The sequence below is a fragment of the Nymphalis io genome, chromosome 1 (genome assembly GCF_905147045.1).
Source record: "Nymphalis io chromosome 1, ilAglIoxx1.1, whole genome shotgun sequence".
In the NCBI taxonomy this organism is placed as follows: Eukaryota; Metazoa; Arthropoda; class Insecta; order Lepidoptera; family Nymphalidae; genus Nymphalis; species Nymphalis io.
Genome location: NC_065888.1, coordinates 8,767,585 through 8,786,699, shown reverse-complemented (window position 1 = coordinate 8,786,699; position 19,115 = coordinate 8,767,585). Strand labels below are relative to the sequence as shown.

Genomic DNA, 19,115 nt, shown 5'->3' with positions numbered 1-19,115 from the left:
AAATTTAACATGGATTAAAAATTAAAATGAAGTTAAATACAATAAAGAGTGTTCGTTTTATTCCCAGTCAATAAACAAAAGTCTACAAGCGACTAATACATATTAGAACGTAGTTAAAACGAATCCTACAAAAAACTTAGTGGACTTTGTGGAAATCCTCATCACATATTCTTTCGCCAAACAGCAATATTTAATATTGTTTGTATTGCTACACCTACTGTGTAGAAGAAGTAGTGTGTATCAATCTTTCTATAAATTTAATATCTTTAATATTAGCTACTTATTATATAGCAGTTTAGTTAGTCCTTGAGGTAGCCGCCAAGGCCGAAATTTGGCTAGGACAATAATATATGGGTATTTGTGACAGTTAAGTTCGTAAGTAATAAAACTTAAGAGTATTACCTGTTAAATGCCAAGCTTTCTTTGTACTATATTTGTCAGCTAATATGCCAACTATTGGAGTAGCGAGCGCATCCACAACTTGTCCTGTGGTATCAGACGTTTAAAAAGCATTAAGTATTAAAGTAATTATTTAATTACTATATGTAAGTTTTAAAATAAGCAGATTCACAAATTTACAGGTAGCGAGACATTTTAATTCGTTATTAATTACTTAGTAAAATTATTACCATAGAAAATTCACATATTTACAAATTTAGTAGATGGAAACTTAACAGAAGATATATTTTCCTAGGCTGGTTCCGACAGCATAATTAATTAGGTGACCAATGTAAAATTTTCAGTAAGTCAGTAACAGCATGTGAATGTCCCACTGCTGGGCTAAGGCCTCCTCTCCCTTTTTGAGGAGAAGGATTTGGAGCTTATTCCACCACGCTGCTCCAATGCTGGTTGGTGGAATACACATGTGGCTGAATTTCAGTGAAATTAGATCACGATGTTTTCCTTCACTGTCAAGCATGAGATGAATTATAATCACAAATTAAGCATATGAAACGTCAGTGGTGCTTGCCCGGGTTTGAAGCCACGATCATCGGTTAAGATTCACGCGCTCTTACCACTGGGCCATCTCGGCTTGTAAAATTTTAAAAGAATTCAAATGATGTTTTCATATGATTCCTTTAAATAGTAAAATCTATTCAAAGGAATCATATTGTTTCTTGTATTATTAAGGAAAAAAATCATACTATATTATGATTTTCGAACTATCAAATAATTAATTATGAAAATTGTAGGTAAGTATCGTTGTTACGAAATATTACTAACATTTATACTTTAATTTTATAAATCTTCGTCAAGTGATTTAGATTGTGAATGTAATGTATATAAGATAGCAAAATTTGAAAGTGACGAATGACAAGTGTAATTAATACCCAGCAAAAGCATGGCGCCGGCAACAACGGCCCTCATTTCAAGTACCGCTTGGAAAAACAGCATCATATAAGAGAACCACATCGCTGCGCATAGATCATTGTACATGTGACCTAGACCGTATATAAGGTTCTGATTTATTCGCCACCATCGTCGCCGTTTGTATGGTATACTAGAAGTAAAAAACAAAACTTTAAAAAATCAATAAAAACCAAATATTTACATATTTACCTTCATAAATAATTCATAAAAAATTGAATAGTTTTCTTTCAGTATTAGCATGCGTTCAATTAAATACTTATTAAGAACTTTATAGTGTGTGTTCTATTTAAAAGTTAATATTTAAAAATACAAGTCTAGTTTTATGTAACATTGCTGAAAATTTAAGAGCAGGATGAGTTGATCTTCTTTAATGATGACTGGTAATGTTCGTTTTGTGTCCTACTTAGTGATAGCGTGTCATAAATTGACTGAATTGCAAATTGGCCGGGAATAACGCCTTTCAGGTTGATTTGTGAGGACACATCACCTTATATCAAATTCCTCATCAACGTTGTTTTGAATATCATTTTTCACTGAACCATTTAAATTTGTTGATCCATATGTACCATTCATGTTTATGCAAATTAAAATTCTACATTAAATCTGAACGTATTTGAATTATTATATTATCACAAAGTAAAATCTATTAACATTTTCACTTCACTTTTATTGGGGACACTGGGAGTATCGAATATCAAACTTAACAGGTAAACCGACGCGTGCGGCTTGAAAGGATTCCTACGGACATGTGAGTTTAACTAGTAGGTTTATCCGTTCAACATACGATTTTTTATATAAAATTAACTCATGTAATTAGTTGTTCCGCATTTTATAATAATATAAATATTTAAGCATATAAATACGCTTAAAATTTGAGTTGTAGCTGCAATAAAGCTCAATGAATCTATTGTTGAATTGTTGTTTAATCAATTTCTGGCCATTGAAAGCTACGGACTCAATAGGATAAATTGTTTGATTACAATGTACGTTACATTTTGATCCATTTCTTTATTTTAAAATATATTTTACGTTAAGAAAAAAGTGACTCCTTTTATTTTAGTAATCGAGTTAAAAATAATCAATAGAATATTTTTACCAAGATATCATAAAGAAAGGGTCTCTGTTTACCCTTTACTTTCATACTGTATTTTTTCAAAAACTACAGTGATTAGTTTCTTTACTTAATCTATATTTTATGGAAGGGTTTTCTCCTTTGTGTCACTTATGTAATAGATAACATAATTGTGTTTTTTGATTAATTAATATACCTACCTAGGTCATTTAAAAATAATCAATCTGAAAGTTATAGAAATATCAAGGGAAAGCCAAAAATCTTGCATCTATTTTTTAAAATTAACATAGTCACACACATCGCTCGTATTGAGTATCATTAAATTGCTCGAGTTACGAGGATTATGTATCAAATGACCTAAATACGTTGTTCTGTAGATATTCGAATTTAAGTTTTACGTATTTGTGGTTAAGACGATAAGTCAGTCATGCTGCTGTTATTATTACTTTATATATTAAAAAGTTAACTGATACTAACCATACATAATATTTCTTCTAGATTCGGATAACTTTGTTTTGGTTGCGGAGTTTGAAGGTTACTGTGGCCGTACAATTGTATGAAGTCATTTGACCGGTCACTTGGTATACCAGGTCCTTTATACAATTCTACATAACGTTTGTTACTTTCAACCCGTTGTTACTTTTGTTCCCGATCTTTGCTATAACTCTTTTGTAATGCTACCCATTACCACAAATGAAATCGTTAAAATACATGGTAACTTAGATGATACTAATAAAAAAGCAAATTATTTAACAAAACTAAAACTAAACTCCGTTACTTATAAATTCACAAAATTCTCAGGCATCGTAACAATCATTTTAATAAAAACTTATAATGTTTTCTCATTAAATGACGTATTTATTTATCTATCACAATTTACGCGTGCGGATATAATTTTTTTTTTTCTAAATAATTTATGTAAAAGAATCCATTAAGAATCAAAACGTTAGAGGCCTCGAAAAACCGGTCAGGCACGGGCCTCTTTTTAATTATATATAATAAACAACTAGTCACCAGCTCTGACTTCGTCGCTTATATAAAATTTTCTTTTTTTTAAATACATAACAAATGTTTTTATCAAGTATTTAGAACATTTTGATATATCCGTTTGGTATTTTATATAAGTATTCTACAGCTATTGTGCAATTGACTTCTTACCTTTTAAGAACTCCTACATTTATGATAAAGTGTTGCTAAGAGTTGTATTAGTTCGTCCGGTCAGATTCGTAGGATTTCTTAGTTTGAGTTAGCCAATTCAAATGGACAGGCAGAAAATGGGCTAAAACAATAAAACGGCTAGAACGCAAGACCTTTTGTTATTCGTAAGTAGTTACCATCGCTTATGAATTTCCTTGCAAAAATATTTAGCACGTCTTGCACCGTCAATAAGCATCTAGTATTTAAATTACGATACTAATAATAATAAAAACACGATTATATATGGATAGCTAATTTATGTAATGTATTAAAGAGAAAGGGGGACGGAATATTAACTTTGTCAGCTGAATACAGATAAAATTTTCATAGACTAAGCAAATTCATTACTAATTATAATGATTTTCTAACACGTGCCAACCATGAGATCAAGATATTTTATGCCCTGTGTCTGTAGTTAAGTAGGTAGGTTAAGGTATATTTATATATCATTAATATTAATATGAGATATATGTAAGAACTTCGGTTTCTAATAATTTTTACAAATAGTACATATATCTATATTGTTTATAAAAGTGTTGCTTTTACGAAGGCCTCGTTGCTTGGTCTTGACTAGTGTTTTTGTTGAAACGACGATGACAGATCACGTAAACGGCCTTGAGATTACCTATCAATCAATTCAATTTTTTTTTCAGAATCTAAGTTTTAATTAACTTTTGAAATGCCCAAATGTCAAAATTTGACTGTAATATCTGTTTGTTATTATTACTTTTATTAAATAATGAAATGGATGAAACAAAGTTGCTAATAAATTTTTAATAAAAACTAAAAAAATAAATAAAAAGAAGGCAGATTTGGAAATAACACCATAAGCGACTACTATTGTTTAGGGAACAATAAAATAAGGTTAACTTATTTTGTACAGAATTAAAATCGTATAAGCAATTAGGAAAATGTAAAGTAAAAAAAATTTTTTTTGTTCTAAAATAATGTTTAAATTATTATAATAACATGTATGAAAATTATGATGATATCATGTAAACTCTTTTTTTATAAGTAAATCAATTTAGGCGCACTCGTATAATTCTTGCTCCGTCCGAGTTTTGACTGTGATGTCACTTCGCCCAATAGTTATTGCGTGCGACTCTTTTGCAATACGCGCGTTAATAATTTTATATTTATTTTATCCTTCATTGTGATTTGACGCACCACATACGTTCTTTCACTTATATAATATTAGATCGATTATTAGTATATTATTTTATGCTAAAATAAGAGCAGTATTTTCACGGAGACTAACAAATAATCTACCAAAAGTCGATCCTATGATAGCGGATTTTTTCACAAATCACGTGAAATATATTAGTGAGCATATTATTATTGCTTATTTTAATCTTTTGTTAATGCAGATTGATCATAACTGTGATCCATATTCTTCATGATATTTAATTTTATATACACAGTTCGGGGGCGACAGTTACTTTAAATGAAATAAACTGTTACTGGAAGAAACCTTATTTATGAAAAGGGGCGCAAACAAGCAGGAGGCTTTCCTGATGGAAAGTGATTACCAATGTCCAAGGACACTTGCAACACCGGAGTGCTTGCATAAGCGTTGTCAGTTTGAAGAATGAGTATGCTTAGGCTTCTCTTGAATGTTTCTGTGTCCTAACGGTTCGGAAAAACTACCGGATAATATGGTTCTACAGAATGGCTGTGCGAGGCAGGAAATGCTTTAAAAATAGCGCTGTAGTAGTGGATTCCACACATTGAGATGGTATGGATGGAATTAAGAATTTAAACGCAATGTCCGATGTGGTGAAATTTAGCGGATAGGATTAATCTAAATAGTTAACTTATATAAAGCACAAGTGAGGTCATGTATGGAGTACTGCTCTCACCTTTGGGATGGCACTGCCAATAACCACCTTCAGGCTCTAGAGTTAATTGAGAGGCGTGCCAGAAGGTTAATAGGAGACGACGCATTGGTCGAGTCTAGGCTCCAAAGTCTGGAACATCGACGTGTGGTTGCATCACTCTCAGTCTTCTATCGGATACGTTTGTGCTCAGGAATTACATGAACTGATTCCTCTAGCCCCTTTTTACTATCGAATGGCCAGGCAAACGCGACCAAAGCGCCATAGGTACACAGTGGAAATTCCCCGCCTACGTACGAAGCGCTTTGAGTCTACATTCATCATTCGCACTGCGAAACTTTGGAATGCTTTGCCTGAGTCCGTATTTCCCGATAGGTACAATGTTGGTGTCTTTAAATCCAGAGTAAACAGGTTTCTTATAGGCAAGCGTGCTATATCTTAGACCATGTCAATGCTTAACATCAGGCAAGTCAACGGTCAAACGCTGGCCTATTAATAGTAAAAAAAAAAATAGTTCCTCAGAGCATTTTGCTGGTGGTATGGCTTTGTGCATGCTCGTCTGAAAAGTACCACCCACTCATCGCGTCATCAACATGTGTCGTATTAGGGTTGAGTTGTACCACGTTTAGTTGGCCCCAATCCGAGGCTTTGGTTAACAATACCAAGTACTGCTGTTTTGCGGTAGAATATCTGATGAGTGGGCGGTACCTACCCAGACGAGCTTGCACAAAGCCCTATCACCAGTAAATAGACTGTAGTATATCCAGACTAACTGCTAATTTTGAATTAAGAATTATTTGATTGCATTTGTATCATATGTACTATAATAGACTACGTATTTGATTTTCAAGGAAACATTATATGGTAAAAATCAATTTCAATGTCACAGTCATTAAGGATTTGTCAAATCATACCATTGGCGATACGGCGTTGTTTACAAATCATCGATACAAACTCTTATGCAACACTATCGGTATTCATCGTATCAAGGCCGTTATTACGAACATAATACATATAAACATCTGAATGATGTTTATATTAAGCGAATGTCTATAATTAGACTAAAAATTAAATGTTTGATTGAGGATCAAACATTTAATTTTTAGTACTAAAAAACTAAAAACTTATAAATACGACAAATATTACTACTAGGTACTTACATTAAAATGCTCATTACAAACATATATACTGTTTTTTTTAATATATATATGAAAAAAGTATTTTTGCAGTATTCGTGAAAAAAATGTCGCCAATATTTTTATATTTTAAATATGATTTTTTGAGATCATAAAAAAATAAGCTCATCTTCCTAATTGGTTCTTCAAATGGTAAGCTCACATTTGAAGGTAAAAATTACAATAAATTTCACCTTACGCAAGGGCTATCCCAGGGACGCTTAGTTTGGCGATCGAATGCATGGAGGGTCACGTATTGGTTGTATAGGGTGCCCGCGTCATGCCACTTGCCCCTCAATTCCCACTGATAATTGCTTGCAGTGCTGGTATTAGTATGCTCTTATTCGAAACTATAAATTTGCTTATTTAAAATAAAGAAATAATTTAACATAGTAGTTTATTGTGATTCTTATCTAGTATAATGGATCTAGGCCTTATGAAGATTTTAACAGCCGGTTTCTCGGATAATATTTAAATGAAAATGCTCGTTTGCAAAACGTACTTACTACTTATGCATAATAACGAAAAGTTCTATTTCTTCATCTATTCTTAATATTATTTTAGCTTTATTTTATTCGATTATAACTGGCTATTAAATTGCAAGACATGTATGTCATCCTTGTTAATTTACTATAAAATAAAATGTGTTTCAGAAATCATTTTTTTTTGCTTGACGATGCTTAACACGTTGGCAAATATAATCATATTACTAGCAACCCATCTCGGCCTTGCACGGCTTGAAGGGTCTACATAAGTTTTTATCGTATTACATAAAACGCTATTGGTTTACGCGGCGGTCAGTAAAGTCGGTCATGATTTTTCCGACATCTTCAACAATCGTGTATATAAAATTTCATGATGATCGGTTGCGTAGGAAAGATGTGAAAACGTAACAAACAAATAAATTTTACTTCTGGACGAATATAATAAATATTTTTGCAAGAATGTAAAAATTTTAATTAATTAGTTAGTCTTAAGCGCCGTCTAGTGACGATACAAAGTATTATATGTCAGACTACGATCAGCTTCCTACAAGTAGCGACATCTATGAAAGTATTTGTGCAGTACGATGTATCTATAGACTGGAATAATAAATATGTACAATACATATAAATATTGTCGTTTTTACGAACGTGTTCTTTCATCTTTTGCTTAATAGTTTAAAAACTTATCACTAGATGGCGCAAAGTAATTGGAAAGAGTTGGTTTATCAATTTTTATTATCCTTTTGGTTTAAGTAACTTAACTAAAGCCATGAAAAGCTTTAAAAAATATTTAAGTAGCTTACGATTCATCTCGTGGCCGAGGATGAAAAAAACTTAAGTACGATGGATATAGCTCAGTATGCAGCAACTTCAATTTCTCTTCATAACAAGAGAAGAATTTGCTTATTGGCCCAACGTTTAGAAATTTTAGTGATGTTATTGTTACAATGATTTTGTGATGCAGTAAGATATAGAGCTCCTCATTAAGACGGAAAGCACTGTTCAGGGCGCACTCAGCGCCTTGGACATAGGCGAGCCCCACATACACCACTGTTCCCAAGAGGGAAACGCATAATGCCTTTTTCCATCGTTAAAAAAGGGTACCGCCATCCTTCTACTTGAAATAATTATTAAAAATACTTTTAATAATCGGAATCTCCAAACGGGTATTTTTTGCGACATGTTCTGGATACATGTTTTAGTTTTTAAACGTTGATGTGTGGGTTCACAGAGGACGCGATTACTAAAAAAACTCACCAAGTTTTGCCACCCTCTGAATTTTGCCGCTCTACTCGGTCTATAGGGAATTCCTCCCTTGCTTGCAAATTACATTATATGCAGTTACGCGTATATTTCTAATGTTCGTTTTATGCATGGCAGCGCTAATGAATGATGATATAATAATTATCGGGACTGCAACAAACCACGAATGTCCACGCACACACCAGTTGGCGCATTAATCATGGGGGAACAATTTGGTGCGCTCACCATCAGGTAGTCAGATAAGAGTTATTATTTGTTTTAACAATAATATAATCAACTGAAGTTAATTTGACACATTTTATAAAACGAATACATTTGCTTTAACTAAAGTAATTCATTTAAAAAACAATATTAATTATTTCTATGTTAATTTAAACAACGCAGCTTATTAAACTATATTTTTCTGTCGCTCCAGTTTTATATGAAAATATTTTTTACTTAAATGTATGTATATAATTAATAAAAGTTCTTCGTTGAATGTTTATTATTGTACCATAAGTGCACACCTACGCTCAACTCAGCATTGGTTTTTAGAGTCGGGTTTCAGAACTTATTTACCTTTTGTTAAATTATTTATCTAAAAATATTATACGGTATAAAAGTAATAGTAAAATCGCAGCCTGTAAATGTTAATAATAATAAAAATAAACATCTGTAAAAAGGTCTTCATCTCGAGAAGAAGATTTAAGATTTTTTTAAGTGTATTGCGTCGACCAGTCGAGTCACTATATCACACAATATTATAATCATGGCATTCAAAATTGTTATAAATATAAAATCAAGTAGGATTTCAAAACGAACTTATGCTCTTTGATGTTTTGCAACTTTCAATTTTAAATATTTTTTGTTGTATAATTACAAATTCTTTAATAAATACCCAGAATAAAAATAAATATATACAACAGAATGGCGTGGCGTGACAAACGCAACGAAAGTCTTAACAATTATATTATTTCAGCAACAATTATGAAAGCCGGGTCCACACACGCCCATGAATCGCGTCCGCTAACTTTAGACGCGATTCGTGCGTGATCATTGCTCGAAAAATATTTCCCTATTCCAATCGAAGTACGAGTAAACGTAAACAAACCGTAGATTTACAAATAGCATGCGATTTTCTAATTGTTCTTCTGTATTAGGCACGATAAACAGTTATTGATTAATTTACCTTTATTTATAATATAACACTATTCCACTTAATTAGTTATAACTACATTAATTTAACTTTTAAAGTTCCGATTACAACTTCGCGCACATTGAAAACGCCATTTTTTCGCGAATCCATGGTGAATAGCATAGATTATTCAAGATCTCGATCAATGATATCGCGTCAATTGATATCGTTGACCAATGATATCGGTGTCAAAGTTGCTTATTGGGGTTTAATCCTCTTGTGGTTGGAATACGCTATACAATCGCTACTATACCTTCACTCCTTTTGTCGCGGGACTAAAAACCGACACCGAACGCCGCAAATATATAATACTTAATGATCTCGTATTAAAAGTATAAATATATTGAAATACATATATAATTAGTAAAAAAAATAGGTTGACCATCTGAAAGGTTTTATTGTAAATAAAATTATTTATTTATTTACCGGTCCTACTACGTGTGACCTTTATATTCATTTTAGTATATGCATTGATTGATAGTTTTTAGATCACGAAATAAATTATTTTAAGCGATTATAATCATGTTTGTATGTATTTTTTTTATAGTATAGGAAGGCGGACGAGCATATGGGCCACCTGATGGTAAGTGGTCACCAAACGCCCTTAGACATTGGCATTGTAAGAAATGTCAACCATCGCTTACATAGCCAATGCGCCACCAACCTTGGGAACTAAGATTTTATGCCCCTTGTGCCTGTAATTACTCTGGCTCACTCACCCTTCAAACCAGAACACAACAATATCAAGTATTGCTGTTTTGCGGTAGAATATCTGATGAGTGGGTGGTACCTACCCAGACGAGCTTGCACAAAGCCCTACCACCAATATATTCCCTGCTTTGCTATTTCGTTAATATAGTATAAAATATGTGCGACTAATGTTTTTCGAAACTGCGTACCTATATTTATATGATAAATGGCAATAAGTCTAATAAGTTAGTCATTACCACTTATAGTCTTATAGGTTCTAATAATTTCTATAAGCAGTTGTGGTTTCTCCTTAAACTTAACATAATATTATATTATTATATTAACGCTTTGTGTTCTATTCATTACTATTTAGATTTAGAATTTCAATATAATGAAGATGTATGTTGATATTAATAACATATTTATGTTTAGATTAATACGTTTATAATACGTAGTGAATAAGTTTAATTTAGCGTTAGCAAGAAGTTGATTTGTTTATTAATTAAGCTGCATTTATTAAGAATTTGACTTTTGATTATAGAATTTAAATAACATTCGTAAATCAACAAATCTATCTAAAACTATATCACACAAAAAGTCGGCCCAGGCAAGTAAAGCTTGTGAAAAAAATGCATTTCCATTGAATCTTGAAGAATCTCATTATAAAATGGTACTTTAGTATTTAAGATATATACAAATTCTATTAATATAGTTTCACATGATAAATTGCGCCTAAATTTTAGGCTTAACTTTACACTTTATTAACATTAGTAGATATACCTTTATAGGTAGGTATATAAAAAAAAATTAAAATTAAAAAATTGAGCTTACGTATTAATGTAATTAGTTCGAAGTAAGATTAAAGTGTTACAATAGATCAGAATCTAAATACTATTTTTAATTTAAATTTAATGGTAATTGATAAAATATTTTTTTTAATAAAAAATTGTGAAAAGAAGTCGGATTATTCGAAACGAGATAATATTATGCAAATAGTAGAATAATTAATTCAATCTGAATATTGATTTATTAAATTTGTGCTAATTGTGTGTATACGAAATATATACATAATTAATCATTTATTAATCTTAGCTTTAGATTGTATTTTCACCAACGACACAAGTGTAAGCAAAATTTATTTGTTTCGTTGAAATTTAATTGAATTTTTAAATTGTCTTGCAAGATTTGACTTGAGTAAAATTCAGGCTTGAAGAATAGAAAATAAACCCGATAAAGATCAAGCAATCAGCAGATATGAAGTAGCCGATAGCAGATTCTGTTAGTTCGTTATAACTACTTGGTTATACTTGTGTAGCCTGTGAAGACCGATATGTACATGATTACAGCAAACGAGGGTCTTTGAACGTGACATAATTACAAATAGCATCATTTAATTTCGCGTCTTAAGCGGTGCGTGCCTAATGCGAATAACTTTCAAAAAATGCTATTAGCTCTATTTGTTTTCTATTTAAACGGTTACAACTGACTTCCATAACAATGTAATGAGTAAATTAGGTACTTAAGGTGCGTCTATTCACAAAAGTATGTATGTATGTACTATTTATTATAATAAAATAGTTTTGTTTTCAATATTCGACTCGTCCTTTTGTCTGTTTCTTGTTCTCATGACAAGAAAATTTATTCAATTACGGTGATAAGTATAAATGAGTGAACATAAATTATAAACAACATATGTAGCATCTCAAATCTCGCTTGTCAGCTCATATGCAATATCAGATGTTTGCCGATTGTTCCTAGCGTTGGTAATGTCAGATCCGAGACGACCACTTGCCACTCCCTTTATTGGCCAACTGGTAGTGTGTTTTTGCCTAAATTAAATCTTATTAATAATTATACAAAAATATCTTATCGTGTAGAAGAGCTATAAAACTCCGATTCTAAACAGTTTATTATTAGAACGAGTTTGACCTGTTTTATACGCGGTGGGCCGATCCTCCATAAGCCCTGTGAGGGTTTATAAGAACAGAGATTGTAAAATCACCGATATATAAGATCTAAATGGGGACTATATATAAGAATGCATATTTTTAATAATAATATACATTTGTTCGTGGAAATGCAAATTTTCTCGATTTAATCGTTAGTAATCAGACAAGTAGAAACGTAGTAGTTTAACAATATTAAGCCTTACATAAATGTTATTATTGAGAGGAGAGAAATCCGTTGCTCACCAATGAGGCATTTACGGGTTGTTACTTTAATTTCTTTACGTGAGTTTTAATATATAGATAACAGAACGTATGAGGAAATAAAGGCAAGAGGCGTGCGGTAAGACAAGAATATTATTACAGCTTATGGGAATGGGCGTAAAAATTGTCTTTGTTTCTATACTGATTATTTATGATACCTACATGCTTAACATTACTACACGTTATTAGCCTATAGGGTGAGACATATTAACAAGTCTGGGTGCCACCCACTAACCAGTTATTGTACAGACCAGTTGCAATACTTTGTATTGCTGTGTTCCGGTTTAAATGGCGAGTAGTTACAGATGCAAGGGACAAATCATAAATTTTGTGGTTGGAGGCGCATTGACGTTATAAGTCATGGTTTATATTTCTTAAACTGCCAGTATTTATGGACAAAGTAAGCCGTCAACATGTCAGTCGTGGCCTATTTACTAGTATATTCATATAAAATGAATAAAAAAAGAAGAAAGTTATTAATTAGTTCATTTTTTGTACAAGTATCCGAACGCAATATCTGTATGATGATTTGTGTGAATATAGCACTTTTATAATTTGTTTTAATGCTAGTTTATGATGCTTTAAATATGGTTGTTATTGTTTTATTATCCTTGGATGAATATTGTAATGGCTATATAGAATCTATTGAAAGAAGACAATAAAATATTCCATTGAATTGACGTAATGGATTGAATATTTAAATGTAGGTCTCTTAGGAGACGATTCAAATTCGTAACAATTTTGACAATTATTTTAATTTACATTTGAAGCCAAGGATATGAGGCACGCAATTAAAGAAGATTGGAATGAGTTGTTTGAAGGCTTTTAATTAAAATATTTTATTTTAAAACATAAAAGCGTTAAATTGTTGGTGTTTTTTTATTTCCAATACATTTACGTTATTAGATAAAGGGTAAAAAGGGCGATGAAATTATATAAATTCGTTTTTATAGCTGTATAAATATTTTGTAAGAAAACTGATAGTAATTTGGTTTTCTATTATTCAATAATAAATCTATTTATAATCTTGGCGCTCAAAACTTCCTACGCTATTGACAAAGTGGCAATAGGTACTTCTTTTATTTCACAGTATGCTTAAAACAATATTATGTACATGTTCACAATAATATAAATTATTTTAATAGAATCAGAGACAACCATAACCACGATTAGTAAAGGCAAAGTTACAATTACAACACCATTTGGTGTGGTAGGTTTGGTTGCCAGACTCCGCAAAGTAAATATATGTTTATTCGTTACAATAATAAGTTTCCGCCTATATCACTAACGTTGTTTATTAATAAATTTAAATCTTATATTAATAAAATCTCAATATAGACAGGCTTATTTTACAAAAAACAAATAATATAAACTTTATAAAAAGCGGTCGTCGTCGTTATTCGTATTTGTAGATTTCCATACAGGACATACAAGAAAATTGTGTACCTATAGTTAACTATTATTTCATATGAAAAAAGAGTAACTACTAAATGTTTATAAAGACACAGCTCAGGTCGTCAGCTTTTATGTAGTAGGTTTGAACTACCATGGTGCAGTATGGGTTGCTGGATGTGGCACATGTGGCAAAATTCCTTTCGACAAGTGGAAACTTTCTTACGATATTTTTTTTGTTCCGAATACAAAATCTTTACTAAATATATCAGCTTTTGTTTTTCTAGCGCTGTTTTAATATTAATAGTTTACATTCCCAGTTGAAGAGGTAGCGATTAAACATTCACGTGTAATAGAAGAATTTCGAAGAAGTTTAAGACTTATGTATATTATAACAAAGCTTATATACATATGTACTATATACTGTTAAATTAATCATCCTCCTTATTATGAGAACTGACCTTCTGTTAGATCTTTCGTCTACGTTCTGACCGCAAGGGTAATAGACTTGACTGTGTCTGAGTATAATGATATGTATCTAGTTATGCAACTAACTAAATTATTTTTATATCTACTACAAAAAGTAACGTACAAAATAAGAATTAAACCAATATAGTAGTGCAGCGTTTAAATCTTTTCATGGTTGTTTATTTTTTGTCCCATTAATCCTTCGAAACGCTCGAATATTGTGTTGATTTTTGAGCGTTTATTTCATCGACGGCTTGTGTATCCAACCGAAATGTAAAAAAACGTAGAGAAAGGTCTATTGTTTATCTGAATTAATGTCCATTTATCGTTCGTGTGAGCTAGTGTTGTGTTGTTGTGTGTTTATCAAACCGATCCACGTCATGAAACAGAACAATGCGTAATTTATTAGAACATTTGTATAGAAATGAAAATAGTAAAACGTTTACAATTCGCTCATGCAGTTATTATCAGCACAGATAGATAAGGGCGATGTAAAATGAAATATTTTCCAGTGATTTAAATTAAGTACCCTTCAGAAATTCAATAGTACAATTATTATATTATAAAGGAAAAAAACCCACAAATATCCACTTTTAAGATGAAGTATAAAACAAAGAAAACAAAACTCGTATATGTCCCTCGGCTGGGCAAAGGCTACCTGCCTTATACATATTTCTGTTTAAAAGAAGATTATTGAGTTCATCCCAACAGCTACAGCATATAATGCTTGCATTTGCAGTTGCGGTTTTTTTAAAATTCACTTATAAATGCGTTATATAATAAACTTGTACATTATAATAGCGTTAAAATATGAGTTAAAAAAGGAATAACTGTCATACGTCATAAATAGTTACATTCTATGGCACTTCGAATGTATTCGCTGGAAATGAATAAATTGAAAATTATCGGTTTTTTCAATTTATGAATATGTATAGGAAAAACTTTGCGTCCACTCAAATATCAATAAAATATATATAAATTAAACATTCCGACATATCTACTTATATATTTTGAAAAGAAGCCAATGGCTTTAAATTGTGGGGTTTGAACATAAAAAATTAAGCAACCAAATAATTTTTTACAAGTTTCATTACAATAAATGTTTATTTGAGTAAAGTAATTAATTGTATATTTATTATTCTTAGTCTTCTGACATGGCCAACTTTCGTAACCCATAAATAACGTAAACTTCTACATAATTGATACGACAAAGAGATGAATACAATATTTTATTGCAATTTTTTCCATAAAAAAAATCGAATTTAAAGTTAATTAAGCAAATTTGTTTTGTGTTCTATTAAAAATAAATAAAAGGAAGGAATAAAAACCTCTAACAAAACAAAGATTATTAAACAGCAAAAATTGATAATCTATACCTACCAATAAAAGTGTCAATAATCGAATGGATAATCAAAATATTGCGTTGCCGCACTCACTAGTAGCATTTGGTAAAAAGTGAACAGACTTAAATTAATAGAGTATAAGCACATGAATCTCAGTGCGTGTCAGTGCTTACCAGATTTGAACTCGCAAAGAATCGTGCTTTATCCAACACGGAATCTCCGCTCAATAATATTATTATTGATATTTATTTCTAAATCCTATTGAATAACGAATAGAAAACTTCTATTATTTCTCTGAGATATTAGTCCTGAAGCGTTTGTTTTTATATCTATAAACTTTTTTCGTGTCGGCTGTTCTTTGAATATAAAAGCGAAATACAAGCGATTTTTATTCAAGGTGCGTTTAACAATACCATATCGTACGTTCTTTACGAGTTTGCGAACTTTATTTTTCGATATTGATGTTATGTGCCCTTTAAGCATCATAATATATGAAATAATATATGTAGATTTACAGATGTTCCAGCTTATTTATTTTGATTTTCAATTTAGTGTTTTTGTGTTAATTGCTTACATTGGTTTGTTATTGTTGAAACAATTATAAAACAATTTGTTACGTAGAAGTGTGTTTTACTAATATAATAATTAGTAAATCTATATATATATATATATATATATATATATATATATATATATATATATATATATAATTAAAAAAAATTTAAATACATTGTATCTGAAATTTTATTAAGGACAATGTAACTACACTTATATCTTTAAGTAACGAATAACTTCTAGTGTTAATCACTAGTTATAAAGCAGGTGCTTTAAACTGCATTCCATACTAGAAAAACTGGCCTAAGCTCGGTCCTGCACCCGCGAGCCTTATAACCAAGACTAATATAACTTATACGAAGTTTATTTTTCACTTAATTGTAAATATTATGTAGTTACATAATATCGTATTGTTATTTTATTATAGTGTTCCTATACTAGCAAAAATGATATGTGTATATGCAAATATTTGACTAACCAAAATAGCACAGAAAAATTTGGACGAAAAAAAATACTATAAATTTGAATATTTAATAAAGAAACTCTTCGTCACTCTGCATTAAGATGTAAAATAAGTATTGTCGATGTAAATAACTTGAATTATATTTAAGTACGTCAGTACCACTTTAAGACTGTCAATGCCAGCGTTATTGAGTGTTTAACGAGCGTCAACCTTCATTACATTTAGAAACGATAGGAATGCTAATAATGCCATTTAACCTATTATTACACAAAATTACACTAATACTTGAGAACTACGAAACTCTAGTAGCTAGGTGAACTTCTGTTATACCTAATACTTAAGAGATATAATTGTTTATATGTTAAAAATATGAATAGGTATGACTTATGTATTTCTTTACATGGATAAGCAATTAATTAGTTCTTAAAATAATATTATACGGAATTAAGCAAGAATCGATGTAAATATAACATTTATATTTATTCAATTACAAGATCTATAAATCAATCATTTTTTATAGCATAAGTTGATCAGTAAAAGTAAGTTAAAACTTGTGTCGTTTTTTCTTTAGTATTTTACCAATAACACTAAGTATTTACTTTATAATACTTATACAACATTCTAATTTTGCTGGTCGTAAAATATATTGAGAGGTGCGTGCCGAAGGAGAGCTTGCTTAGAACTTATTGTTATTTCTATACCACAAATTAACTAAAAAGCCGAGATGGCCTAGTGGTTAGAACACGTGAATGACACTTAACCGATGATCGTGGGTTCAAACCCGGGCAAGTACCACTGAATTTTCATGTGCTTAATTTTTGTTTATCACATGCTTGACGGTGAAGGGAAACAACGTGAGGAAACCTGCATGTGTCTAATTTCATTGAAATTCTGCCACATGTGTATTCTACTAACTCGCATTGGAGCAGCGTGGTGGAATAAGCTCCAAATCTTCTCCTCAAAAGGGAGAGAAGGCCTTAGCCAAGTAGTGGGACATTAACAGACTGTTACTGTTATTGTACAGTACATATTAACTACTCGTAATAGTTGCTCTCTTTATTATATTATAACCTTATTTAAATAAATACTTCCAAAAATAAAGAGAAATCTCGGTGGCCTAAGATAATAATTTATAACGGCTACAAATCTTCTACAGATGTACCAAAAATAATTTGATAAACGGTAAATTGGTAATGCCAAATTTAGCTTGACTCATTTATTACACGATACTTATTTTTACAAAAATAAATGGTAAACTCAGTCGTTTTACGCATAGCCCTTAAAAAATGTCGCATAAATTTCGTAATTTTTAAACAGTAACTTTTATGATTATGAATTGTCGCCATGGAAAAAATATGTATAATTCGAGGCTTGAGGTAAGTTTTAAGATAAACCCGAGGGCAGGATTGGGTGAAAACTAATAATACAAACATTCCAATCAAGTCGTAAATTATTTAGCTAATATTATTTTCTAACAACATAATACGAAAAATATAAAATTACATTTACCAATAAGTTTTTATACAAATTACTCTAAAAATGTAAGTAGGTTTTATTTAAAGTGCCTCGAAATTAATATGGTTTATTGTAACGTCAATAATTCATAACACAATTATTTAAAGTGTTTTTCGTTTTATAAGCTGTATTGTATATCATAAAGCTAATTATTATTTACAATTGTATCTGTAGCTAAACGAATGTACTTGTGATCATCATATATAATGGTGGGAAGGTTATACATTTAAGTAGATCGTTTCATTTTCATTACACGAATCATTTGCTAATTTGTACGGTACATCACCGTAGCCACTTAGTTAAGGGTGACGGCACAAATTACAAGCATTACCAGGGCCCATAATAATTAGCAAGATCTAATAAATTGTCACATACATTTGGCGTTTTAAAAAACATGCTTTAAAATACAATTGACTTAAAATATCAAATTTAAAACAGATGTTAATATCAATTATATTAATTTTCCTTAGGAAAAGACTCTTAAGACGAGTTTTAATTATATCAATTAAAAAGCTTTTTTATCTACGATAAATAAAGCAAATGTATTTTTAATTAATTACGGTTAAACACACTGATTTATCTCTTTCTCTCATTATTGATTTGATATTCAAAAAAAAGACACGGCATTGCTTAACTAATTACCCGGTTAGTAACGTTTATAAATAAGGCCGCTAACCAAAGACTGGCTAACCTCAACTTTTATTACGCTTCCTAAGAAGACCAACGCAAGAAGGTGCGAAGAGTTTCGAACGATTAGCCTTAAGTATTGAAACTATTACTGAAAATCATCCACGAGCGAATAAGAGCTAAATGCGACGAAAATCTCGCAGATAGTCGCAGATAGTATATTTGGTTTTCGAATAGGAGTGGGCACGAGAGAGGCTCTTTTCGCAATGCAGGTTCTCGT

General features: G+C 31.0%; 1 protein-coding gene across 8 annotated transcripts in view; it reads right to left on the bottom strand.

Annotated features, from left to right (window-relative positions):
- LOC126771250 (major facilitator superfamily domain-containing protein 12-like) overlaps positions 1-19,115 on the bottom strand; it is an 85,275-nt gene that overhangs the window by 3,899 nt on the left and 62,261 nt on the right. For 4 of the 8 annotated variants that reach the window (XM_050491161.1, XM_050491240.1, XM_050491550.1 and 1 more), the window contains 2 exons: positions 1,332-1,501; positions 403-486 (listed from right to left, as the gene is read on the bottom strand). In XM_050491161.1, coding sequence (XP_050347118.1) covers positions 403-486; positions 1,332-1,501 — 254 coding nt within the window. Of the gene's footprint in view, positions 1-402; positions 487-1,331; positions 1,502-1,858; positions 2,102-2,920; positions 3,121-3,601; positions 3,825-5,499; positions 5,605-19,115 lie in introns of those variants that run through there. The other 4 variants (XM_050491309.1, XM_050491636.1, XM_050491389.1 and 1 more) reach the window with 4 other exon arrangements.